Source organism: Sturnira hondurensis, unplaced genomic scaffold, assembly GCF_014824575.4.
Source record: "Sturnira hondurensis isolate 20B ecotype Veracruz unplaced genomic scaffold, ASM1482457v3 Scaffold0007406, whole genome shotgun sequence".
Classification (NCBI taxonomy): domain Eukaryota; kingdom Metazoa; phylum Chordata; class Mammalia; order Chiroptera; family Phyllostomidae; genus Sturnira; species Sturnira hondurensis.
In genome coordinates, this window is record NW_028080037.1 from 3,533,417 (window position 1) to 3,558,840 (window position 25,424).

At 53.6% G+C, this 25,424-nt stretch overlaps 1 protein-coding gene across 10 annotated transcripts in view; it reads left to right on the forward strand.

Moving 5' to 3' along the window:
- The window catches only part of CLIP1 (CAP-Gly domain containing linker protein 1), an 88,318-nt gene that overhangs the window by 54,936 nt on the left and 7,958 nt on the right, over positions 1-25,424 (forward strand). For 6 of the 10 annotated variants that reach the window (XM_037051989.1, XM_037051994.1, XM_037051992.1 and 3 more), the window contains 10 exons: positions 1,366-1,423; positions 1,898-1,981; positions 2,817-2,973; positions 4,362-4,527; positions 4,614-4,829; positions 6,424-8,649; positions 9,744-9,860; positions 12,514-12,620; positions 17,131-17,251; positions 22,863-22,915. In XM_037051989.1, coding sequence (XP_036907884.1) covers positions 1,366-1,423; positions 1,898-1,981; positions 2,817-2,973; positions 4,362-4,527; positions 4,614-4,829; positions 6,424-8,649; positions 9,744-9,860; positions 12,514-12,620; positions 17,131-17,251; positions 22,863-22,915 — 3,305 coding nt within the window. The remainder of the gene's footprint in view (positions 1-1,365; positions 1,424-1,897; positions 1,982-2,816; positions 2,974-4,361; positions 4,528-4,613; positions 4,830-6,423; positions 8,650-9,743; positions 9,861-12,513; positions 12,621-17,130; positions 17,252-22,862; positions 22,916-25,424) is intronic. The other 4 variants (XM_037051995.1, XM_037051996.1, XM_037051997.1 and 1 more) reach the window with 1 other exon arrangement.

Here is a 25,424-nt window from a genome sequence, read left to right on the forward strand (position 1 = left end):
GGGCTTTCTGGTGCAGAATGTGGCCCGTAGTTGGGAGGGTTTTCTGCTCCCGTCTCCCACCTGCGAAGGCAGCGCCTTTTCCGTCCAAATGAAGCACTCGGCGGGCGCGGCGGCCGTGAACTTTGGGGTTTGAGTTTCTTTCTCCTTCACAGCCTCACGGTTAGAAGGTTCACCCTCACCTCAGCGTACAGTTGCCTTTTTTTCTATCAAGTCGAGAACTTCCACCTTTTTACTTAGAGGAAGCACCGTACGCTCCTCTTGTCGTGTCTGCATGGCCAGCGTCACTGCTCTTGCGCTTTGTGGCCATCGTGAGTGCAGTAAGGGTGATGTGACCACAGGCCCTGTGACGCCATGACAGTGGGTCTGATGACCAATGGCCACCTGATGGGCGGGTCGAGTACACAGTGTGGAGGGGACAGAGGACGGGCCACATCTGGGCAGGGGGGAGCCGGGCAGCACGAGACGCCATCACGCAGGTGCCAACAGCACACGGTTTACAACTTACGAATTGTTTACTTCCCGATTCCCCGTTTAATATTTTCGGGCCTCGTTTGACCGTGGGTGATGGGCACCATGGAAGTGAAACTGCGAAAACTGGGGAACTTCTGTACTTCACGCGAAGAAGCTGCCCTTTGCGTCTGGCACGTTGCAGACCACTTAGCTTTACAGGCACGGGGGCCTTCCAAGTTACACACCAGCACGCTCGGGCCCGTGTGCAGTGAAGTCGTGCACTGTGCCGCCTCCACCTCCTGCCTGGTGGCAGCGAGCCCGCGGGCCGTCCCGGACCACCAGCACCCCCCTAGGCAAGGCGGGGCGCTAGGGCCGCAGCCCCAGAGAGTTCATCTCCCTCTTACAGCTCAGCTTATTCCCGTCAGGACATCACGTTTCCTTTCATAGATCCTCGATTTTTAATCCCAGGTCGTAAGATACATTTTTCTCCACGTTCTCCCTTCTCCCTTGTCTCCTGTGTCACAAACTTGAGCTTAATTGAGGCTGATGACCATGAGCGGTGCCAGGGGTGCCCACACGTTTTGGGAAAGGGAAGTTGTAGGCTTACAAGAGGAACATGTACCACACATGTACACCCACATGCATATACTGAAATAAGCATGCACGCTCACATTGTACAGGTGTGTATACATACCTAGGCACGCACACGTGCTGACCTCATTCACTGGGGTGTGTGCATGCACAGTGCACAAGATGCACACAGCTGTGGTTGGTGCTGACACGTCTTAAGTGTGAGTCAGTTTCAACGAGACAAAAGCAGCCACTGAAAGTAGAGGGCACAGTTATACCTGACTGAAACTTCAGTTTTTATAATCTGAAATATTTCTATTCTGAATATCAATTCTTTTTCTTTAGAGAGAAAAGTTTGCTGATGCTTCAGAGGAGGCGGTCTCTGTTCAGAGAAGTATGCAAGGTATGTGTCTCTAACGCATTTGCAGACGGTCTTTCTGTGGAGCACAAAGCCCACGCCACCGTAGTCGGATCACGCCCTCCTGGGGGCCCCGCAGTGCCCAGTAATACTGCATCCCTGACTCTCCGAGGCCTCAAACTCCCACTAACGTTTTCCTTCTCTTGACTAAAGTTGGTTTCATATTAAAAGGCAAACATGCTTGGGCAGAGCGTTATCTGACCTGTCGTCATTGATGGCTCTGCGGAGTGTCAGTGGGAGGGGGAGGCGCTGCCAGGTCCCTGCCACACCTGCAGACCCCGGTGACGGAGGAGATGTGCTCGCCGCTCCGGCAGGGTCACTGCCCAGGGTGTGAGCAGTGAGGGGACTTGTTAGCGTCCCCGTGACCGCAGATCTCAAGCATGTGATCGTAAGGCAGCCAAGTCCTTGATGGCTTGTTAAATAGGAAGTGTATTAAACTTTTAACTTTCTCCTAAATAGAAACTGTAAATAAACTACACCAAAAAGAGGAGCAGTTCAATGCACTGTCTTCTGAACTGGAGAAGCTCAGAGACAATTTAACAGGTAAGGCGGCGTCTCTGGTTCCCAGACATCGAAGGTGGCGGGCTCCCTGGGAGTTGAGGTGACTGTAGTGTGGGACGGCAACACACCTCCTGCCAGGCTCCCCTTCGTCCCCCTTTATGCTGACCTAATGGGATCGAATACTGGCTTGAGGTCAGAAACCTTTGGTGAATCTCTGCCCTGTTCTCAAACAAGACCGCGTCAGCCCCATCCCTCCACTCCCACTGTTGTCCTTGATCCTGGCCAGCCCTCTCCCATCGGAGCCGCTGTGAGAGCTGGATTCCTGGTCTGCCTGCGTCTCTTCTTGTCCCTTTCATTCTGTTCTGAGTACAGTGGCAAGAGTGACCCTTCAGCACCCACCCAGCCAGCTGATGTCACTTCTCTGCTCAGGGTCGCCGGGGGCTCCCGTGTCACACAGAGGGACGAGGCTGTGGTCCTGACTGTCGCCAGGCCCTGCTTTCTCCCTGGTTTCATCTTGCACTGCCTCTCCCTTTGCTCTTCCGCTCCTGTCTCCTCGTGGCCTCCCTGGAGACACCTGTGTGTCAAGCTTGCTCCTGCCCCTGGGTCTTTGCCCTTACTTTCCCCTCTGCCTGCAGGCCTCTTCCCTCACTGCCTTCAGGTCTTTGCTGAAATGTCACATCTCATGGGGCCTATCTCGGATTTACCCATCCCCCAACTTCTTTCAAGCTCCTTTCTCTGCTTGTATTGCTGGAGTATGATGTTCGCAGGGATTGCTACAGGCATGTATTCCCAAGGCAAGGCTTGGCCTGTGGGATGCAGGCAGCAAGTTTTCGTGGACTGTAACACCATGGCGCTGTTTTTTTCTGTATGTGTTCAGACATGGAGGCAAAATTCAGAGAGAGAGATGAGAGAGAAGAGCAGTTGATAAAAGCCAAAGGAAAACTGGAAAACGACATTGCGGAAATCATGAGAATGTCAGGAGATAACTCCTCTCAGTTGACAAAAATGAATGACGAGCTGCGTCTGAAGGAGAGGTACGTAGGGCCTGCTGCAGGCCCGGCTCTAGCGTTCGGGTGCGGGTCCAGGTGCAGGTCCAGGTGCGGGTCCAGGTGCTGGCCCAGGCCCGGGAGCCCGGGTTCCAGGGCAGGCATGTTCTGCTTCCTGTCGCTTCTTTCTCACCACCTGGCGTGTGCACGAATCCACCACAGAACCTCCTGCGAGTGCAACCTTGTGGGCCTGTTGGCTTGCTGAGAGAGGGTGGTAGTTTACCAAGGGCCGTAGCAGCGTCTTTTATGGGCAGGTAAGAACATCGTCCCCCCGTTTCACTCTGGCAATAGGTGGCAGCCCTTTGTACAGGGCTGCCTGTGTGCCGTGCGTGGTGCTGACAGCTTTGTGTACAGAGTATGTTTTCTAAATCTAATCGTCCTGCGAGGCGAGTACGTTACTGATCCCGTTTTAAAGGAAGAAACACGGAGGCTTGGTGAGGCTCGGCTCCTGGCCGAGGTGTCCGCCCTGGGCAGCCTGGTCCCCGGGCCCTTGCTGCACGACCCGCTCCGCCGTGCTTCCTCGGTGCTGCGCTTCCGGACCTCACTCTCTACTCCTCCTCATTCTGTGGCCTTGTCGCCCCGAAGTTTATTCTCCTTCTGATAGCTGCCACATAAAAACCACACGTTTTGTAAGGCAGAAACTTTTAGAGGACGTTTTGGGACCATTAGACACCTGATTCTGAAAGTGTTACCCCTTGGCAAACTCTGGTTTCCACCCAGCCACGCACCATGCACCACGCACCATTCGGACGGGCAACCGGGCCTTGCTTGGCCGACTTGGCTCAGACCTGGTGTGAGGCGGGTGTGGCTGGTGGCTGGGGCACGGTGTCCTGGGGAAGTTCCATTTCTGTGAGTGTTTAATAGGCGTAACACCCAAGGTGCCACCCGGGTGTCTCTCCTCCGTTCTCTAGGTTGACACCCTGTGTTGGCTGAACATCTTTGTTCAACCACAGGGCTCTCTTTAAGCTGGGAACTTCAGGTTACTTATTGTCATTTTTATATCGCATGTTCTCAAGCATCACTAGAATGAGTTTTTGATAACCTGGTCTGGTAAATTTTGAAACTTTGTAAATACTCCATAAGTCTACTTTTCACTCATATTTCCTCGTAGATCTATTGACATCAAATAACCCTAACAATTATAGTAGTTGCTACTCTAGATAATGTATTTGTAACTATGACAACTGTTAAAATTATTCTTCAGGGCAAGTCAAACGTTTTTTGTTGTTGTTGTTGCTTATTTCAGATGTTGTTAATTACTCTTAGCAGTCATAATCATTAATACACTTATTAACATAGTATCATTTTAGTAGAACTCCAGAATCAAAAGCATTCTTTTGGGAAATCTGACACACCTTGCACTGAACTTGTTCTAGAAATATAGAGGAATTGCAGCTAAAACTTACCAAGGCCAACGAAAATGCAGGCCTTCTGCAGAGAAGCATTGGAGAAGTGACGCTCAAGGCTGAGCAGAGTCAGCGAGAAGCAGCTAAAAAGCACGAGGAGGAAAAGCAAGAGCTGCTGAAGAAGTTGCTGGACCTGGTAAGGAGGTGACCGTGGGACTGTGGGCTGGCGAAGGGGGTTCCCACATGGTGGGGTGACTCCCTCCTCCTCTCGGGACCCTGCAGGAGAAGAAGATGGAGGTGAGCCACAACCAGTGTCAAGACCTGAAAGCCAGGTATGAAGAAGCCAGCTCCGAGACCAAGGCGAAGCACGAGGAGGTGGTGCAGGAGCTGCGGAAGCTGCTCCTGGACACGGAGGGGAGGCTGGCAGCGGCGCAGCAGCAGCACCGGGACCTGCTGCAGGAGACGGTGGAGCTGCGGAAGCAGGCCGACAAAGCCCGAGTACGTGGCGGAGGGAACTGCGCTCTGCCGGTGGGCCACGAGCGAGGCCGGAAGGGCGCTCGGCTCGCGGCCACTGTGGGGACGAGCTCCGTAGGCTTTTGCAAACGGTCACCCTCCGAGGGTGCACGACCTGAAGGGGAGTCTCACGCCCTGTGGCTTCAGGTGCCCCATGCCAGCTGCTGTCCTGCTCGGGGACAGTGATGGCTGCAGTGCAGGTCTCTCCCTGGAACGTCCCGTGCAGCCACCACCACCCCTCACTGCTTGTCCCAGCTGTCACAGAGTCTTACGTTGCTTGCTTGTAACAGGTCTCTGTTGCTCCAAGATTAGAGGAAGGCACGTTCCTCTAATCTTGGCCTTCTCGCTGCCGGCTTGCGCTAGGGTGAGGAGAGGCCTGTTGCAGAAAAGCCAGAGGTGAGGCCAGGTGGAGAGGTGAGCAGGGAACGGAGCCTGGTTGGAGGAGCAGAGCCCGTGGGGGAAAACCAACAAGCAGGGACTCCGGCGAGCACCGTCCTGTGTCCCCAAGGAGACACGGCGAGTTTACGGACCAGGAGGCCGGGTCCGGGGCTGCTAGGACGCGCCCCGCCACCCCGTACATGGTGCATCGCGTTACTTCCTGGGGTCCGGGCGGCGCCCTCTGCCCCCACAGATGTTTTTTGACTCTGGTAACGTGAGGAAGTTCAACCCTCCTACTAGTATTTAACTTTTTGCTATTATTATTTAACTTGCTCCAAGAAAAGTAACTGCTTACTTTCGTTATTTTTAATGTGTCAGAGAAACATTAGCAGAGGAGGAGTTCAGTAGAAAAAAGGTACAGAAGGAGCCCATGTTAACAGGCCCCACTTAGAGCTGTGAACTGAGGGGACCGTGATGTAACACGTGTCACGCCCGAGGTGGCTCAGTTTCTCTCTCCTGCATGCTGGCCGTCGGGGCTCCCTCGTCTCCATGTGGGACATCTACAATTGTAGGAGCCGTTGGACACTGGAGATGATTTGCAGACCTTTTGTCTCTGTGGTTCCCTATATCCGGACTGGCTCTGGTTTTTTAGTGTTTCCCTTAAAGTTGTCTGTGTGGCCTTGGGACTAAACCCGTGTCAGGCCCGTGGTTGTCCTGCAGTAAATAGGGTCCTGCAGTGAACCTAAAGCAACAGTTTCATTCCCCCCTACCTTTTTTAAAAATATACTCACTTTTTATAGTTCATTGAATTGTGCTTTTAAAGAATTTTTATGCATTCTTTCTATGATAGGAATTATTGGATAACTAGAGTGGCAGGGAAGACTCCTATGCCCTGATGTCAAAGTCACACTACTGTTTTTATCTTCCGGGTAGCCATCAGGGATGACTTAGAAAAGCTCTTTCAGAGAGCGAATAAGCCAACAGCGGCAGCAGACTTTGCAAAGCCGCACGGCTCTATGCTTTCCTTTTAGGGGCTCCTTCGTCTAGATTCTTTCCTGTGTCAGCCAGATAGCTTCTGTGACGTTTATTGCAAGAAAAAGTTTTAACCTCAGTGATTTAGGGTTACGTTAAGTTATTTGGGCTTGCATTTGTCTGCTTGATTTCATTTTGTTCCCATTCTTTCCACCTTTTGTTTCTGTAGTCGCTAACTTATTTGTTAACATCAGCCAGAAAAGAAATTGAGCTAATGTCAGAAGAGCTGAGGGGTCTGAAATCAGAGAAGCAGCTTCTCGCACAGGAGGGAAATGCTTTAAAGGTAGAGAAAGGTTCGCTTTTGTCGAAGCTTGTCGAGGTGGAGGCCAAGATAACGTTACTGCAGGAAGACCAACAGAAGCTGTGGGCCGAAAACGAAACTCTGAGTCTGGAGAAGGAGAAAGCCCTCGGGGAGAAGCAGGACGCCGAGCAGCTGTACCGGCGGGAGCAGCGCCGCCGCGGGGCCCTGGCTGCCGAGGGGGAGAAGCGGCTCCGAGAAGCCAGCGCTGTGCAGGAGGAGCTCCTGGAGACAAGCACAGAAAACGCGGCCTTGCGGGCCCTCGTGGAAGAGCTGCAGCTCGGCAGAGACGGCCTGGTTGCCGAGTGCGAGCAGGGTCGGGAGGAGAGAGAGCGCCTGGACGCTCACGCCAGGAAGCTCGTTGCCGAGCATCTCGCCTTGGCCAAAAGTAAAGAGGAAACTATTCAGAAGCTCCAGAGCTCTTACGAGGAGCTAGCCAGAGATCAGAAAGCCTTGGTACAGGAGATCAGAGATCTCACAGCCCAGAAAAAGTCGGCGTTGGAGAAGCAGTCAGGCCTCGAAAGCATGTGCATAGCCTTGAAGGCGGAAAGAGACGCTCTCCTTCAGAACAGCAAAGACCTGCAGCTGGAGAAGGACGCGCTGCGGCAAGACCAGGAGAAGCTGAACATCAGCCTGGCCGCCGCCCTGCAGGTCAAACAGCTGCTCAGCACCGAGGCCAGCGGGCTCCGCACGCAGCTGGACGACACCAGCAAAGCTCTGCGGAAGGCCGAGCTGGAGACCCTGCAGCTCCAGGCCACCAAGGGCAGCCTCACGAAGCTCCTGGAAGAAATTCAGGCCAGCCGGGCGGTCACGGACTCCGAGTGCATCCAGCTCCTGCATGAGAAGGAGACCTTGGCTGCGTCGGAGAGAAGGCACTTGGCCGAAAAGGAAGATCTTATGCATGAAAACAGGCTCCTCACTGAGAAACTCAGCAAGTGCTCGGACGAGGCTGCCCGCACTGAGATGAGCCTGAGCGAGAAGCTCTCTTACCTGACTTCCGAGAAGGACATGGTTTGTCAGAAAATCTCCAAGATCAAAAAGCAGCTCGATAGTGTTTTAAAAGAAAAATCCGTGCTGGAAATGCAAAACGGAGATTTGCTGGCAGAAAGAGAAAATTCCCTCAATGCCATAGGAGAGCTTAAACGGAAATACGATGAGGAGGCTGCAAGCAGGAGGAGCGCCGTGCAAGAGAAGGTGAAACTGCTCAGTAATCTCGATGCCCTGAAGAAGGAGCTTCAGGAGAGAAAGAGGGAAAACCAGGAACTGGCGGCCACCAAGTGTGAGCTCTCTCTGATGCTGAAAGAGACTCAGAACGCCCAAAAGCACCTAGAAAAAGAACACACGAGCATCCAGCAAGCCAAGGAGAGCCTGAGTGCTGAACTTGAGACTTGCTGGTCCGAGAAGGACATGCTGCAGGGCGAGTGTCAGAAACTGAGCCGGGAGGTGCAGACAGTGCAGCAGTCCTTACTCCTGGAGAGAGAAGCCAGAGCCAAGGACAGCGAGTCCTCCTTGCACGAAAACGGCAAGCTCCGCGGGAGAGTGGCACGCCTGCAGCAGGAGCTGGAGGAGGCAAGAGCGTGCGCTGAGACGCTCCAGTCCGAAAACTGTGCGCTGCTCCAAGAGAAGGCCAGATCGGAGCAGAAAGTGGTGGAGATCCTCAAGGAAAAGGAGCTCCTGGCCGCGGAGACGGCGCGGCTCGCTGCCAACATCGAGACTCTGAAGAGCGACTTCGCCTCCCTGTCCAAGTCCAAGTTGGAGCTGCAGGAGCTGCACGCCTGCCTCACCACCATCCTGGACGACCTGCGGCTGGACCACGAGGCGGCCCTGGCCGACCGAGCCAGGGCGCTGCAGGACAGCAAGAGCCTGCTGGCCGAGAAGAGGGAGGTGGCGCTGAAGAAGGACGAGCTCCTGAAGGAGCAGGAGAAGCTGGCGGAAAGCTACTTCCTCCTGCAGAAGGAGGTCGGCCGGCTGGCCAAGACCAACAGCCACATTTCGGCCAACCTGCTAGAATCTCAAAATGAAAACCGTATTTTGAGGAAAGACAAGAGCAAGCTCACTCTTAAAATTAGAGAGCTCGAGACGCTGCACTCGCTGACGGTAAAGTGGGAGGGCCCGGTGTCGAGCCCCGGGACTACTAACCCTGTGCACTAACTCGCTCGTGGCTTGGGGCCGTGCCTGTCTCCGTGTCGGGGCACCGCCCCGCTGAGGCAGGTGCTCCTGTGTCTCCAGCTGTCTGTTGCACCCGAAGGGCAGTTCTTTACTAAATGTCTAATTGCAGTAGCCTCTCTCCATCAGAACAAAACGCCCACTGTGAATAACAAGGATATATTTAATGTAGGGGGAAGGTTTCACGGTAAAGTCGCATGTGGTCCTCAAAGGCCTACGAACAGTCGTAAAAGAGGCCCACACCGAGGTATGAGCTGTCTTCTGTTGGGCCTTCACCTGTTGCATGGTGTCTGCCCCCCTGGAGGGGGCGGACTCCGGTGAGACGCCCGCGGCTGGCCCCCGGGACGGCGTAGCGCAGAAGTCCCGCCAGCTCCGTCAGACCACGGCAGGCGCGAGCCGGTGCCTGCGGGGACTCGCGGGCGTTCTGTGGTTATTTCTAAGAGTTTTGTCAGCCCAGGATCCATTTCCATCTTCATACTATCTTTTTTATTCACAGCCACGTTTGTATTCGTTACCCACAGCTCCTCGCAGACTTTTCCATTCAGTGCTTCTCATTAAACACTTGATCCTCTCTCATTATAATAGCCCAAATAATTTTTATTTTTATTTGAAAAGTTTCCCGCCTGCATTCTGAGTGATTTTAGAGGCCCCAGATGCGAAAGCGCAGCCGCAGTACTGTAGCCCCCTAGTGGTGAATGCGAGTAAGAGAAAAATTCAGCCGTCCGAGGGCGTGACCCTCTGTCGCCACTGACGTTTCTCTCACCCAGGAGCCAGGAGGATGGGCAGGACGGGCCTGGCACTGGGGTCTGAAGTCAGTGCAGATGGCACGTGACAGTCGGCCCGTCTCCACGGGGCCCGAAGAGGGTGTGTTGTGGTCGGGAGCAGAGACCTTCCCCGTCTCGGGCTCCTGTTGACGTGAGGCTGGCCCCTCCTGCCTGCGTGGTCCCCGGGGCACACAGGCCCGGGCGCGAGCCGGCCGGGTGGGCACGGGCGGCCGCCCCCTCACTGTGCCTTCTTGTGTTCAGGCTGTGCAGTCGGCAGACGACGCCATGCAGATAGTGGAGCAGATGACCAAGGAGAAGACCGCCACGCTGGCCTCCTTGGAGGACACCAAGCAGACCAACGAGAAGCTGCAGAGCGAAGTAATCAGACTTAAGTGGCTTTTCGTCCCGAGGACAGCTCGTGGACTTCATGGGATGTTCGACCACTAACTCGGGTCTTTTATTTTTGGAGTGTGGCCTCGTTCGGGTCTGATCTCTGTTAGTGGAGTCGAACGCGCACCCGAACCACGATAATTTTAAATAAAGTGTATCACTTCATTACTTACTTAGTAGGACCAGCCTTTCAAAAATGAGGGGAAACCCCGTCAGCAGGGCCTTCTGTGGTCATTAGTTGCTCAGTGAGGGGGCCAACGAGAGGACACACTGCTGCCCGTCTCTGGTTTTCGTGTCTCGTACCTTAGAGCAGGTACTGTTTTCCCTCGGCCTCTCCCAGCTCGGAGCCGCTCCAGTTCACTCCTCAGCGCTGGGTGTGAGTGGCGGAGGCCTCTTCTCGCCTAACTCAGTACTGGTTCCCATTGTGCCATCTCGAGTCAGTCACTCCCGGCTGTCGGACACATGTATGGTGTCTAGATCATTTTGATTCCGTCCAAAAGTAGCATTCTTATTCTTACACCCCCCCTTTTTTTTTAAATTTCCTTTCTCCACCCTCCCTCCCAACTCATAGCAATCCTTTCTGTCTTTGGAAAGATGTCACCTAGGCAGATTGATTTGTCGAAATAGTTATATAAAATTTGGTAGAATTTGGGGTGATTTTTAAAGTGATAAGCAGGTAAGACATTAAGGAATCAAAGCAAGGGAAGGGACGGCCACATTGAACAGCCGCTCTGAAGACTAGGCCTCCTCATTATGGGGGGGGGTCCAAGATGGAAATCTTTAAAGGACATGAACATTTTGAGATAATTATAGGGTAAATAAAACTTGACGTAGAAGGCAGTATATTTATAGAACTGATGGTTCTTGGAGAAGACTGAAGCTAAAAATAGGAGGGCATTAAAGAATTATTGATGATAATCAAAATTAGAAGCCAAAGTAAATGAGACGATCTCAGTGACTATCTCTAGCGTCTGCGGAGAGACTCGGGGAGAAGCGCAACAGCGTCACGTACCCCGGTGCCTTAGTTCCAGCCGGAGTGTCAGGCTGGAGGAGTCGTTTTTCGGGCCCACTGTGATTTTTTTCTATGAATCCGAAATGTTAGAGGGCATCAAAAAGGATGATGGTGGTGTAAAAACTAGCAAGACACTTTTTAGGACTCCTGTGACACAGGAGTGTCAGGACATGTGACACAGAAAAGTGTCTCTGGCTGTGGGAGATGACTACCCAAGTCCCAGAAAGCCAGCACGACACTGGAACCCCCCCACCCCATGTGATGCGTGGTCATGGGGGCCCTTGACAAGCCCCCCATCCTTGGTGAGGGCTCCACACGCAGAACTCCGGTCACACCCGCGTTCGTTTCTGCGGCACACCTGAGCTGTCTGCACCCCCCGAGGGCAGGGCTGAGTGTGTGTGAGGGCCTTTCGTCACCGTCTTATTTTTTTAAGGGTTCACTTACTTATTTTTAGAGGGAGGCGAAGGGAGGGGAAACCCGGGAGAAACATTGATCAGTCGCCTCTCACTTGCTCCCAACTTGACCTAGCCCGCAACCTTTTGGTTTGTGTGACGACACCCAGTGCACTGAGCCACACCAGTCGGGGCATCTTTCAATCTTACTACATGACTTTTCCCTTTTCAGATGGAAGTTCAGATGGGTGACTGATTTTTTCCCATTTACAAATATTTTTATTCAAGTAATTTTTTAGTAACTTAAAAATATATTTTATTTTTGAGAAAGGGGAAGGTAAGGAGAGAGGGAGAGAAACATCAGTGTGTGGTTGCCCACCATGCGCCTCCTACTGGGGACCTGGCCTGCAATCCAGGCATGTGCCCCGACTGGGAATCAAACCAGCAAACCTTTGGTTCATGCAGGCCAGCACTCAGCCCACTGAGCCACACCAGCCTAGGGCTTCAAATAATTTTTTTAATGAGGACTATGTAAAGTTGGTACTAGTGTTGAAAAATATCACATCCTAACTCACTAATCTATGGGGAAGGAAAGGGGTCTGTTTTTATGACAAAGAATGACCCCTTCTGCCCTGGCTGGTGTAGCTCAGTGGATTGAGCACGGGCCTGCGAACCAGAGGATTGCGGTTCGATTCCCAGTCAGGGCACATGCCTGGGTTGTAGTCCAGTTCTCTGCAGGCCAACTCCCAGCAGGGGACGCACAAAAGGCAACCATACATTGATGTTTCTCTCCCTCTCTCCTTCCCCTCTAAAGATAAATAAATAAATAAAATCCTAAAAAAAAAAAAAAAAAAAAGAATGACCCCTTCTGGTGTCATCCCTTTTCAATTTATTTCTTGTTTTTTATTTTTAAGACGGTTCATACTCAAACATCAAGTTCAGTGGTAAATGTTGGTAGTTGTACATAAGGTAAAAGGAAACTCGTTTTATCTTAGAAAGCAGTTTGGCATTTTGGCGATACGAACGGGGAATGTCCGACTAAACGTGAGGAGGGTTTGCGGTCTGTGAAGACTCATTCATTTGTCAGCTCTTCACCCAGGCCCCCCCCCTTTTTAAACAAGTAACAAATTTCACCTGTTTTTTAATGCACATTTTCATGAATAATGTCATAATTTAGTCGTGCCCATTGGAAAGCCAAATAATTTCACCACGCTTTTTTTTTCTCTTGGTCTTTAAGTTGGATTCACTTAAAGAAAACAACTTGAAAAATGTGGAAGAGCTGAACAAATCGAAAGAACTTCTGACTGTAGAGAACCAAAAAATAGAAGAATTCAGGAGAGAAATGTAAGTTTATCTCCTTTGGGAGAAGTTGTGGGGCTCGTTTAAAATCTCAGAAGGGAAACCAATGCTCGTTACTTTTGAACAATACTTGACAAGTGCACAAAGCGGAAACAGTCCCCTGCTGCCCGGTCAACACTGTCGCGCCGGGGAAGCGGCCCCTGCACCCCGGTTCCGAGGCAGAACGCGGTAAAGATCCAGATGCCGGGTGCTGGCTGGCAGTTAGGACGTTCGGGGTTCGGCTGTGATTCCGTAAGGCCTCGGGACGGGGGGACTCGGGGCTTTGTGAGCGGTGTGGGTACACGCCACCCCCGAGACTGTCACTGACGTCTGGCCACATCAGACCCTTTGGTAACAAATCCTTCCACACCCTTTCTATAAGAGAAAAAAAAATGACGTTACTGAGATTGTCAACAACCTTGATTTTTTAAAGACTAATCAGATCCTCCAGCGTGGAAATTAAATGAGCAGAATTTTGCGAGACTTTTTCTTATCAAGATTCACCCACCAGGCTGTTGCCCCAACTGCAGGCAGACAGGCCGGCCATGCTCCCTTTGCCAGCGCTGCCTCTCAAGTTTGGTTTTAATAACTGTGCACACGGTTACTTCGCTGGCACTTGTAACGATAGGCAGGACGCAGATGCCGTTTTGCCCTCTGAGAGCTATGCTGCATCAAGTGTGTGAAACTGCAAATCTGGAGCTGATGAACCTGGTGAGCACTTGGGCATGTTTGTCGGGCGCAGCACAGCGCCGCTCGGAAGGGTGCAAAGACGAATCCTGTGTCGCCCCTGCCCCCCAGGGGCTCATATTATTTATCTGGAGTTCCGATCAGACAGATGAGGTTCAGGCAAAAACAGAAGCATCACTTCCAAACTGCTATTCTGAGTTACCATCCACAACACGATTTGTTGATCGAGCTTGAATTAAACTAGCCTGAGTCTAGTTCTGCTGAGAGGCCTTCAAATCCTGCCAGAAACGGTCTCGCCTGAGCTGCTCAGGACGCTGACCCCGGATCCCTTCCTCCACCTGAGTCTCCATGAGGCTTCCGTGGACGCTGGCTAGACGGTCCCGACAGTTCCAGTGCCCAGACTGGTGAATTTACGACCGAGATCACGGTCGTCAGGAGAAGCTTCCACTTCTCCACCTGCCAAAGCCCGGTGACAGTGACGGGGAAGGTGCCTGCAGGATCAGGGCTGGGCAGGGTCAGTACAGCTCAGGGTCTCTCCCACCCACCCCGGCCCCCGGATGCCGGTGGGTACCCTCACCCGGAGCACTGGGGCCCTGAGTTCACTGTAGTTCACCGTGTCACCTGGGCCACCGGTGAGCGAGATCTGGACCGCCGGAGAAGACCCCCTGCCCGGCCCCACCCCTGAGCTCTGTGGAGGGCCCGAGCGGTCCGGCCAGGAGGGCTCCGCGTAGGGTGAAACGCCCCTTTCCTGCCACAAGACTTGAGTCTCTTGGGGTCACAACATGGTGTCACACGTGAGTGCTCAACGTCCTCCCTGAGCCGTTGTCATGCCACAGCCCCCAGGGTGTGGGGTGGGGTCACGTCTCACGGGAGACAGACTGTTTCTGTGTCCCCTTCGCACGGTCCCCTTGAATAACGGGAGCGTGGCCTCCTGCCCACGGAAGCAGAGGAGTGGCCGCAGGAGACCGGCCTGCCCTTGCCCCCCTGCCCCTGGCCTGCCTTCCTCCCGCAGCCGCGCTCCCCACCCGTCTGGTCCCTGAGCGGGTGGCCCAGGTGAGGAGCCAGGCCACGGGGCGGGCAGAGCCCAGGCTGCTTCTGATTCTTAGCCTTGTTCCTGGCCCACCAGGCCTGAGGGGCCGAGTCTTCCACCAGCAGGTGCTGGGATTCTTAGCAGGAGGCGGGCACGGGGGCCACCCCGGGACGTAGGCCAGGCGCTGCGGTGGGGAGGTGTGAAGAGTGGGTTGAGAGAGGCCCTGGCCCAGGGACTCATTGTTCCCGCTCCAGAGTTGGCCTCACTTCCAGGACCAGCTGATAGAAAGGTCCTAGGAGATGGGAACAGTGCTTCTCAGGAAACAAACTGAAAGCCCTGTGACTGCGCCTCGGTCCTCAGGGCTGCGGGCTGGGGCGGAGCGTTTGTTCTGCGGTTCTGCAGGCCCGTGGCTCCTCGCGTCCCCTGCCAGGACCGTGGTTCCTTGGGGGAAAGGGACAGCCACCGAGACACGGGAGGTCTGCTAGGGACTGCCCCCCACAGGGCACTGCCCTCGGCGCCGGGACCCCACATGCAGGGCCACATATCCCTGACCCTCCGTGTGCCGGCTGGGCTGGGTTTAGGGAAGCATGCGATTTGGGTTAGCCAGCCCCTGTTTTCAGACGGAGGAAAAGAGTAAAAGGGTCTCTCTCTGCTGGGTGATGTCGAGTCCCAGGGAAGCTCTGAGCAGCGATCTAGCTCTCGTCCCTGCTCACCTGGGGCGGATGGAGGTAGATGTAGGTGCGTCTGGCGTGGCAGCTCATGGATTCGTGTCAGCCCGGAAGTCTCGTGTGTACTAGTCAGTATCAGTCATGTCTATTCTGTCCCAGTTTTAAAACCTAGCATCCTTCTTTTCTGTTTCATGATCTCTTGCCACGTAGAAAGAAAAGTAGCCTTAGCAACATGTAGAAATATAGCAGTATTTCCGGAATTACTCCCTGGAGCGTTCCCAGGAGTCGGGCCACAAGAGCCTCCCTCCGTGAGGCGCAGGCGTCCACAGCACCTGAAAGAGAGAAGGTGCTTCTGTGTTAGCATCGTCGGGCCGTCCGCTGGCGTTAGGTCCCCTGTTCTCGCTCTGCAACTTGATGGTTTGGGGCGAATCTCTTCAGCGCCCTGAGCCTCTGTGGTTTTGTTTTTAAAATGCAAATGATATGATGAGCCTTCTTAGGGTTTGAGGATTGAATGAGAAAATGTACAGGAAGGCAGTTTGTAGATTTTTAAAACATTAAACAAACCCTTAGGACTTGATGATATTTCTTAGACTCCTCGTGTTAATCCTCCTTACTGTGGGCTCTCAGTAGACACCAGGGACCTACACAGCCTTACAAGACACAAGGCCGGAACAGAGAGCACAGCATCGCAGACCTCGCCCCCAGTGCTCACGGATGCTGAGGCCACACACCCCGATGAGGGCGTTGTCCGTCCACCCGGGCGCAAGAGGTTTGGCTCCTGGCGGCTTCACCATAAGCAGAATCTTCATTTTTGTCAAGAGTTATCGATTTTAGACAGGATGAGCTTTAGCTGTCGTGTGTGTGTGTGTGTGTGTGTGTGTGTGTGTGTGTATTTTGATCCAGAGCTGAAATCAAGCCTTCCAGGTTTTGAATGGCTAATTACCTGAGGCTAAAGGTTCCTCTATCCCAGCTTTTCTTCACTTGCTAAACAAACACCTTGTAAAACACCAGGTCTGACACGCAGAGAGAACTGCTCTGTAGGTTTCACTCCCCCAAATCTTCCTGCGCTCACCCCTGTGCGCATGTTAGAGGTGGATGGAGAATTGAAAACCGAGAAGACTGTGATGCCGAGCACCCCACCCCTCAGACAATCGGAGTTAAAAATAGACGCACTCATGCGTCAGCAGATGGCTTCGAACCCCGATGACTGGACTCGGAGCTCAGCCACGCATGACAGCTCACTCGATGGAGCGCAGCCAGCGCAGGCTTAAAACCATAATCGCATCAGAACCCGCCGTGGCACAGGGCTGAAATCCAGTGATCAAATAAAATATTTTGAAAGCCCACGAGTAAAGGATGGTTTGGGATGTATATCTTGGATTAATCTCGAAAACCTTGAAAAGATGCTTAGTAAACGTGCTTACCTGCTCATGTGTTACGGGCTGATAGTGGCGAGATAGGTGAGCAGGCTCTATTTTTATTTACTGCCTTTAATGACACACTAGCATTATGGGAAGAACACAGTGGAAATGGAACCCCTGTCACGTAACTAGACAGCTGCCTTGCCTTCGGGACCACGCCTCCGGCTGACCCACAAACACACTGAGATTCATGCCGGCACTTGGTGGTGACAGACACCAGCCACTGAGACCGGGAGAGTTTGACTCCTGCCAGGAAAAGCGGGGTGCAGGCTCATGCAGTTAGAACCGAGCGCCTGGCAGCCAAGCGAACCCCTCTATCCACACCACAGGGCTCAGTGCAGTGTCCTAACAGACACAGCCTGAAAGACAGGAGGGGCACCGGCCGTCCCCCTTGTTTATTCCAGAGCAGCCTTGCGTTCTGTGTGGGGAGGGCTCAGAGGTAAGGTGAGTGTGGGTGGCGAGAGGCTGGATGTGGCGTTCACTCAGTCCTTTTTTGAAACATGCAGTAACCGTGGGTGGCAGTCCTCCTCCCGAGAGGTCAGCGCCACTTGGCCCCTCCCTCGAGGAGGTCGCACTGCCTCCTGTTATTATAGATCCTGTCGGGCACGTGACCCAGATATATTTTCTCCGGTGCCGTGGGGCCGCTCGTCTCCCACAGTTTCCTTGCCTGTCTTGTTTCTATGGTAACCGCGCACCCACTGTCCTTGCAGAGAAACCCTGAAGCAGGCAGCGGCGCAGAAGTCCCAGCAGCTCTCAGCACTGAAGGAGGAGAACGTGAAACTTGCCGAGGAGCTGGGGAGAAGGAGGGACGAAGTCTCGACCCACCAGAAGGTCAGGGGGCCCAGGGTGGGCGCAGCTGGCGCTGCCATCTGCTGCCTGCGGGGCTGGTGGGCGTCTGGTGGGCGCCGTGTAGAAACGGCTCCGACCTGCGCTCCGGGGGGTCGGGTGTGCCAGGTGGGACATCCCCTCAGCGGTGGCATGTGCCTGCTCTTTGCAAGCGTGCTGCAGCTGTAGGGCTCAGGTCCGAGTCCGTGGACAGGTCCTTAAAAACAAACCAACACTGGGAACTCACAAGCGAGTGGCAGCCGAGGCCGTTACTGGGTGATGCGAGAGCAGCGCGTTTACGTGGGGAGGGACAGTAGCTCCTTCCTGCCACGGCTTGGATGTTAACACTCCTTTCTCTCAGGTTTGTACTTCCACTCATCAAAGCTGGTTTTAAGGAGGCAGATTCCAAGAGCAGTTTCCGTGTGAGGGTCAGAGGCTGGTTTTAGATAGGATTCTGCTCTCCTTTAGAAAAGAGCGACGGGGCAGACACGTCCCAGTGGAGTGTGGACGTGCGCCTGCGGGCAGCGGCACATGGGGACGTGTGTCACGCCCAGTGTGGGCACCACCCGGCCCGCTCGCGCCCAGATTTAAACCACGAAGGCTTCGGGCGAGTTCGTCGGGCATGGACGCAGACCTGGGTCTGCTGCGTGCCGCGCTCCGCCGTCGCCCTCGGACAGTTGGCTCCGAGTGCCGGCTGTTGGTCGCATCTCATGCCGGCCCAGGGGCTCAGAGCCAGGTGCTCCGGAAAATCCTGCCGAGTAGTCATTCTTGCTCTGCGTGTCACGGGGGACATCTGCCCCCAGCCCGCTTCACCAGCATTTGCTCCCGCGAGGGATGGAGGAGTTGGGGCAGTCGTGTAGGGTTGTGTCGCTCTCTGGGGACACGGCGCTGTCGGAGGCAAGAGCACTTTTCAGGGCGTTGGTCTCAGACGTCGCACAAGCGTTTCACTTCACAGAAGAGGGGCCACATCTCCGCCACCGGTCTCTCACCACTGTGGTGTCCTTCTGTGTGACAGGCACATGCGAGTGACAGCTTCGTCTCACTCACCTCTGCGGTGCTTGTAAGAGATGGCTCTGCCTTTGTCCCCGTTTGTGAAAGGGGGACAGGAGCCCGGAGGAGGCAGTCCGCTGCTCAGCCTGTCAGCTCCTGGACTCAGGAGCTGGGTGCACCTTCTGGTTCGGGCGGGAAAGGGGCCGGAGCGGGCGGACTTAGGCAGAGGGCCGGCACTCCCCGTGGTCAGTACGTGAGAGGTGGGGTTCGGGAAGAGTAGCTGCCCTGCAACCACACGAGGCTGTCGCCCCGGGCACAGGCCAGAGTGCCGGACACGCTGGGTGGCCCTGACGTCCGTGTGTCTGTGAGGACTCGCAAGGGGGGGTCCCAGCTCCTCCTCTCGTTTGGTTGACCTTCTGGTAGAGAGTGGGTTCTACCCACGGGAGGGGCACACAGAGGTCATCCCAGCACCCCACGCGGTGGCCTCACTGGGCTGTCGGTTCCATCTCTGCTTCCCTACCCAGAAGCAGACAGGGCTTGGGCGGGGCAGGGCGGCGCCTGGGCAGAGGGTCTCGGCCCCTCCGCAGCCTCCAGCTCCCTAGCTTTTGCGTATTGGACCTGAATGACCTTCCTTTGGAAAAGGCTTTGTGACTTCGAAGGCTGTTAGGGGTAGTGCCTGCGAAGGAACAACTGAGCACAATCCCAGTCCTCGAGGAGCGGATCCTTACGCCCTCCGCAGTTGTCCGTGTCTTGCTCGGGGGAGACAAGTCGGGTGAACTACATCATGTGAGGCCTCGATGCCGGAGGTCGCTGACAACATCAACCACCTGGGGAGGTCACAGGTCACGATTCAAAGGGAGGGAAGCACCCACTTAAATAAAACGCCCTAGGAGAAGCCGTGGCGTGAAGAAGGCTGGTCGACTCCTTGGCTCTACCGCCCTGTGTGATCTCCAGGACTCGAAAGCACTGCTTCCTCAAGTGAAAGTCCAAATATTTACTTCGTCACTTCTCCAGAGTCCAACCAAACTGTTGATGGGCTGTGTTCGGAAATGTACAGAGCCAGTGTTTTGGCAGAAACCCCTTTTTTTTTTTAAAGAAAGACTTTTAATTGCAGTAGTAATAGAAATAGTCAGTGGTCCCTCCTAGACACCAGAGCAGCAGGGACCAGGCTGACACGGGGCAGGGCCAGAGCTCCGCCGGCACCCGACGCGGCAGCACCCGCTCCCGGCCCGTCTCCCGGCGTCCCTCGCCGCACACCGGACGCCGCACACGGCTGAGGCTCAAAGGTGATGTACGCCCCCAGGGAAGGACCCAGGCCGAGATCCGAGCTCGTGTCTGACTAACTCGGAAGCCTGTTACTCCCCAGCCCCCTGTACTGGGAATGAAACTCGTTTCTACTGCATCGTCATTGCTGTTAAGATTTTAAAAAATACCCGTGAGCTGGACTGGGGCGGTGGGGTCACATGGTACTCTAAGACACACTTTCAACTCCTTTTCCCGAATGGGGTTTTCATTTTGTGGGGAGGGTGACAGCCAGGATTGGGAGAGGCAGCCAGGCCTGATTTCTCGGGCGCCGACAGTGGCAGAGACTCTCACACAGTGTCACCTGGTGTGCCAGGCCTTTCATCAGGTCAGACCGTGTGAGCGTGCCCTGGTCCTGCAGTGGCACGTGACTCAGCTGCCAGTCAGCACAGCTCAGCCCTCCAGGAAGGCCATCGGGGTCGCCGCGTGGGCTCTGCACTCTCCCAGGGGCTCCTGCCGTGGGCCGACGTGGTTCCCGCTGCCCCAGTGGCTGATGCGTGTGTTAAAACACGCAGGACGTGACCCTTGCTGCTCTAACCATTTCACAGTGTGCAGTTCAGTGGTGTTAGTGTGTCCCCAGCGTTGCAAGCAGTCAGTGAGTACGCGCTGCATGGCTGCCTGTGTGTTCCGGACACGGCGGGGACAGCGGGGAGCCAAGCAGACACGAGCAGAAGTGGACGCTGCTGCGCCTCCCGAGCAGTTTGTGCCCCCGTGGCTTTGCTGATCCTGCCAAGGGGGGGCTGCGGCCGCGGTGCTCTGAGCTTCAGCATGGCCTTCCCTTCACACGGCCTGGTGTTTCTCACGGCTCAAGTGACGGAGTAAAAGGAAATCACCCACCATCTTTATTTGTAAAGCAGCTTTGTGGATAAACTCTTTGAGACAATGGGTGTCCGTACACTCTTTTCTTAATATGTTTTTTAAAGTGACGCGCCCTTTTAGTGAAACTGCATTAGGAAAAGCACCAGCCCCACACAGAAGCCGGGTGAGCAGGGCAGCACCGTGGGGCCGCGCTTGCCCCTGCGCGCTCCCACGCACCCTTCACCCTGCCACGGGCGACTTGGAAGCAAACCCTAGACTTCCTGTCACTTTATAAATATTTTTGTGTCTCTAAAAATGAGATTTATTTATTCCTTTAAAGTTATAATGTTATTTTGAAGTTATAAACATGTCCTTGTTTGCAACATGAACCAGTACAGATATGTGTCATTTCAAAGGCATTGCCCCGCTGTTGTTCCCATGGAGAGGCCACGTCACCGGCGACTGGGGGGGGGGTCTTTCCAAATCGCTCTTCACAGGGGTCACAGCACATGTAAACATGTGCATGCACACAGCTGTGTTTCTTACCAAAGCTGCATTGTATAGATTATTGCTCACATTTGCCTTTCCCCCCTAGTCATATGTGTGAAGATGTGACTTACATGAGATTCACCGTCATGGGTGTGCGGTTCAGTGAGTGTTGACAGGTGCACGGCCACAGCTGGCCTCACAGTCAGGATTTCCCTCACCCCAGAAAGCTTTTTCCTGCTCCTCATAGTCCCTCTCAATCCCTAAAACCCATTTATTTATCTCTTCTATGGCCCCATAGTTTTGCCTTTTCTAGTAGGTAACATAAACGGATTCAAAATAGTGTGTGCCAACGAAACATCAGCGAATTGAATCCAGCCACATATAAAAAGAATTAGGGGCCACAACCAAGAGGGATTTACCCCGGATACTCAAGGCTAATTCAGCATTAAAAATCAGTCGCTGCAATCCAATCCCATCAACAGACCGAAGAGGAAGAAAACCACACGATCATGTCAACAGGTGCAGAAAAGGCATTTGAAGAAAGTCTATCATCCATTACAACAACGTCTCTCAGCAAACTAGGCCTGGGGGGGACTTGCTCCGCTGGAGAAGGCGGTTGGTAAACCCCCAGTGGGCATCGCACCTGACGGCAAGAAACGCGAAGGTTTTCCTCCGAGATCAGCACCAGGGCGAGGGTGTCCCCTCTCGTCCTACAGCCAGCCCTTGCTAATGAGACAGAAGAAGGAAAGATGGTGCAAAGACATAAATAAAACTGTTTTCGTTTGCAGACGGCATGGTGTAGAAAATCCAAAAGAATGACACGAATCTCCTGGAGCCGATACGTGAGGACGTCAGGGTTACGGGGGGGCAAGGTTTCGTACTCAGAAGTCAGTCACTTCCTTACACGCCAGTGATTTTTTAACTTAAAAAGTAAAACAGCTTCCTTGTTTAAAACAATAGTTAAAAACTCTATAAAAGGGTATGAAGGGGAAAAAAACGAGAGCCCCTCTCAGCACGGCGTCCCGCTCCCCAGACGTGAACAGCTGTGTGTTAGCTGCGACGGGCGTGGCGAGTGCAGGTTGGTGTCGGGAACCCAGGGGCCCGTGGTGGGTGTGAGGACCTCGGCAGAGCAGGGGCGTCACAGGCACGCCAGCAGAAATGAGTCCTTGACTGCGTGCAACTTAAATCCCAGACTGCTGGCCACGTGATTACCCAGTCTCTCAGTTACCATTTTAAAAAAACCCACACCCACACGGGGGCTTTGTTTGGGGAGCAGCCCGAGCGGAAATCAGGGGGCCGCTAACCTCCGGTGCAGGTGGGGGGCAGAGGTGAGGCTGCTCTCAGGTCTCACTAACTGACGCTTTTGTTTCTCCACACTGTGTACAGTGGTAGAATTTTGGAAATAGAAGGCCGCTGGGACTTCTTTTGTAACCTCTGAATTCTGTGGGTGAGAAACAAACGCTTGGACTGTAGCCTCAGATGAGGCCCACCGGGAGCGCATGGCCTGCCCCCTAGCCCTTCTGAAGTTGGTGACACTCGACCTCTGTTTCTCAGTAGAGGGGCCAGAATGTCAGTGTGACACTTTCACTCATCGCTTATATTTACTTATTTTTAGAGAGGGGAAAGGGAAGGAGGGAGGAAGAGAGAGAGAATCACTTTGATGTGCGAGAGAGAGAAACATCGATCAGTTGCCTAATCAGTTGCCTCTCGTATGCACCCCAATCGGGGACCAAACCCACAACCCCGCCATGTGTCCTGGCTGGGAATCAAACCAGCAACCTTTTGCTTTGCGGGGCAGTGCCCAACCCACTGAGCCACACTGGTCAGGACTGTTGTTTAATATCTTCACTCTCAAGTCCTTGAGGAAGGGGAGTCACTCAGGTCATAAATGATTTGTAAACTGCCTACTATACATCCTGTGAGTGGGGGACAGCGGCTTGCGCGGCCTGGAGCCCGGGAGCATGACGTGCGGCGTGAGAAGCGGGCCTCTCTGGGGGCTCGTGAGGAGCTGAGTTTGTTCGTGTTTGCTTTTTTCCAGGTGGAGGAAGAGAGATCTGTGCTCAATAACCAGCTGTTAGAAATGAAAAAGAGGTAGGTTTTCTCCTCCTGTTTCCCAGTGGCATGTGCGTGAGTGTGCGTGTTTCATCAGGAAGGCACTAGGACACTGTGTGTGCGTGTGCGGGGACTGGCAGGAAACCCCCCACCCCCACCCAGGTCAGAAAGCTCTGACAGTTCTGCACTCATGATTGACAAGTTACGAGGATTCACTCGCAGGAGTTTCAGGATGTGTTCCTAAAGCAAAAAGAGTTGAATTTGCCACGGGAGTTGTGTGTCTTCAGAAGTCAGACGGTCTCATAGGGTATTGCTGTTCCCTCCTAGATTCAGTAACTAAAAATACTGCCATTTTTCAGGCGTAATTGATCTGCATATAAATACTGATTTCTATTGTATAAAAATTTTAGCTTTTCAATACGAACAGGTAACCCAATTACAAATGTTTCTATTTATTGTTCAAAAAAGGGCTTTGGTACCTTTTCATGACGATCAAACAGCATGAAAATGGAAGCCTTCCAGTACTTTTGAGTGAGGATAAACAGGCCCACAGAAATAGCCGTTTATACATGCTGACAGTCTGTCTGCTCTTTGAGAATGTGCAGTTTGTGTGCAGGGAAACTGAAAGTAATAACAAAACAGAACAGTCAGAAAAGAGTTCCCCGTGGCCTTGCCCAGCTGCGGTCCTCAGAGCCGCTGCCCCCCCGCGACCTCGGACGCACATGCCTACCCAGCAGTGTCCCCTCTGGCCAGCCGATCAGTAGCTGAGGGCTTGACTGAGCCCACCCTGCTGTTTGGGCTCCATCAGCTACACCCTGACGGACAGTGGGCCTTGGTCTGGGTACCTTTCCTCCTTTCATTAAGGTTCGTCCTTCTGTCAAGTCTCACACCAGAATGCACGCGGGCCGGCCCCGCCTCGGCCCCGCCTGGGCCCCGGTCCAGCCAGGTGGCCTCCAGGTGGCTGGGCACAGCCAGGCTTTCCCCCGGCTCCTGCCTTGGGCCTGGCTCTGCCCTCGTGGGCCTCGGGGTGTTTCTTTCCAAGTGCTTAAGGCTTCGTTTCTTTAAAAAAGACCGGATGTGCGCAGTTACCCAGGATATGTGAAAAATTCCCCGGGCTCTCCTGTGGCGTTCTGGCCAGGGCACAGACAGACGAACGTGGGCCGGTGCGAGCGCTGGCTGGCCCCTGGCACTTGTGTGGCGTTTGTAGTCACAGGTGTCATCTCAAAGCCGCCCCGTGAAGCGTGTGGCGGCACGTGCACTCAAACGTGGTGAGGTGGAAGCCCCGAGGAGGTGGGCGCCTCGGCCGAGAGCTCCGAGGCAGGCGTAGGCTCCAGGTCCTCAGAGCTTCGTGCTGCTTCTTGTCTTGCTCTACGTTTATTATTATTTTTAAAGAGAACGTCGCCACGCTTCGTCAGTCCTTGCCCTGTGACTGAAACTGAATCACATGCCTTTCAAAATGCGACTGGGCCTGTAACTCTCTCCTGGCTTCAGAAGGAGGGACAGATTGGTGCCAACGGGCACTTTCCTGTCCCCGTGTTATACCTACCGCCTCTGCTCCGGTGTCAGGCGTGGGGTGCGTTTAGGGCAGTGTCTCTGGAAAAGCCACTCTTTGTTATCAGTAAATGCAGACAGAGATGGTAATTTTTTCTGGGAGTGAAAAATTTTTTCATCTAGTTTCTCACGTTTACAGCTCTCCTTTTTTTTTTTTTTGTCGAATTGTTAATTAACCCTCATGGGAAGTTGTGTTTGTTTCAGAAATCTGAATGAAAGTATATATTTGAGCTAATAATTTGGGCCCTTAAATGCCTTCCAAAGTCAGTTAGGTAAAGGGTGGGTATGTAGGTCTGTGTGTGTGCAATAGTTAAGTTAATTTAGCATGGAGTACTAGAAAGAACTTGATATGCTCTTAATTTTAAAGTCTAGAAAGTATTTAAATCATAGAGAACTGAGATCTTAGTTGACAGTTTAATTTAAAAGCGGTAACTGAATGTACATAATCAAGAAAGCATATCATTGCTTATTCCAAGTCATTATATCAAAGTGCAGAACTTACTCCTAACTATGGGATGAAGCTACTTACCATTAAGAAATTAGTAATGTCCCCTGTATTGCAATGTTTTGTTTTGTTTTGTTCGGTATCTAAAGATTGAATTGCAAGCAACAGCTAGAAAGGGTTTTTCTTGTAAAAATATAGTCATTTCTTTGGAACACTGGTCTCCCAGGCAGACAGGCCCCCGTCCCAAGCGGGTTCCAGGACGTCAGGTCAGGCAGAGCCCTCCTGCCAGACTGCTCCTGTGGCGGCTGCAGCCGTCACCCTGGGGAGGCGGGTCCCTCTGACCCCGGAGCCTGCAGCTGACTAGGGAGTCCTTTGGCTTCCCTCCTGCCCTAGGCTCTTCCGGGTCAAGGAAGGGACGTCAGAGAGAAACACCTTAGGTGTGGCCTTTTTGGAGTCAGAACTAATTCTGTTAGTGTGAGTGCAAGGTTGCCCCCCCACTGAGGAGGGGGTGGCGGGCCCACCCGTCCCGAAGACGCCCGTGCTGCTCCGGCC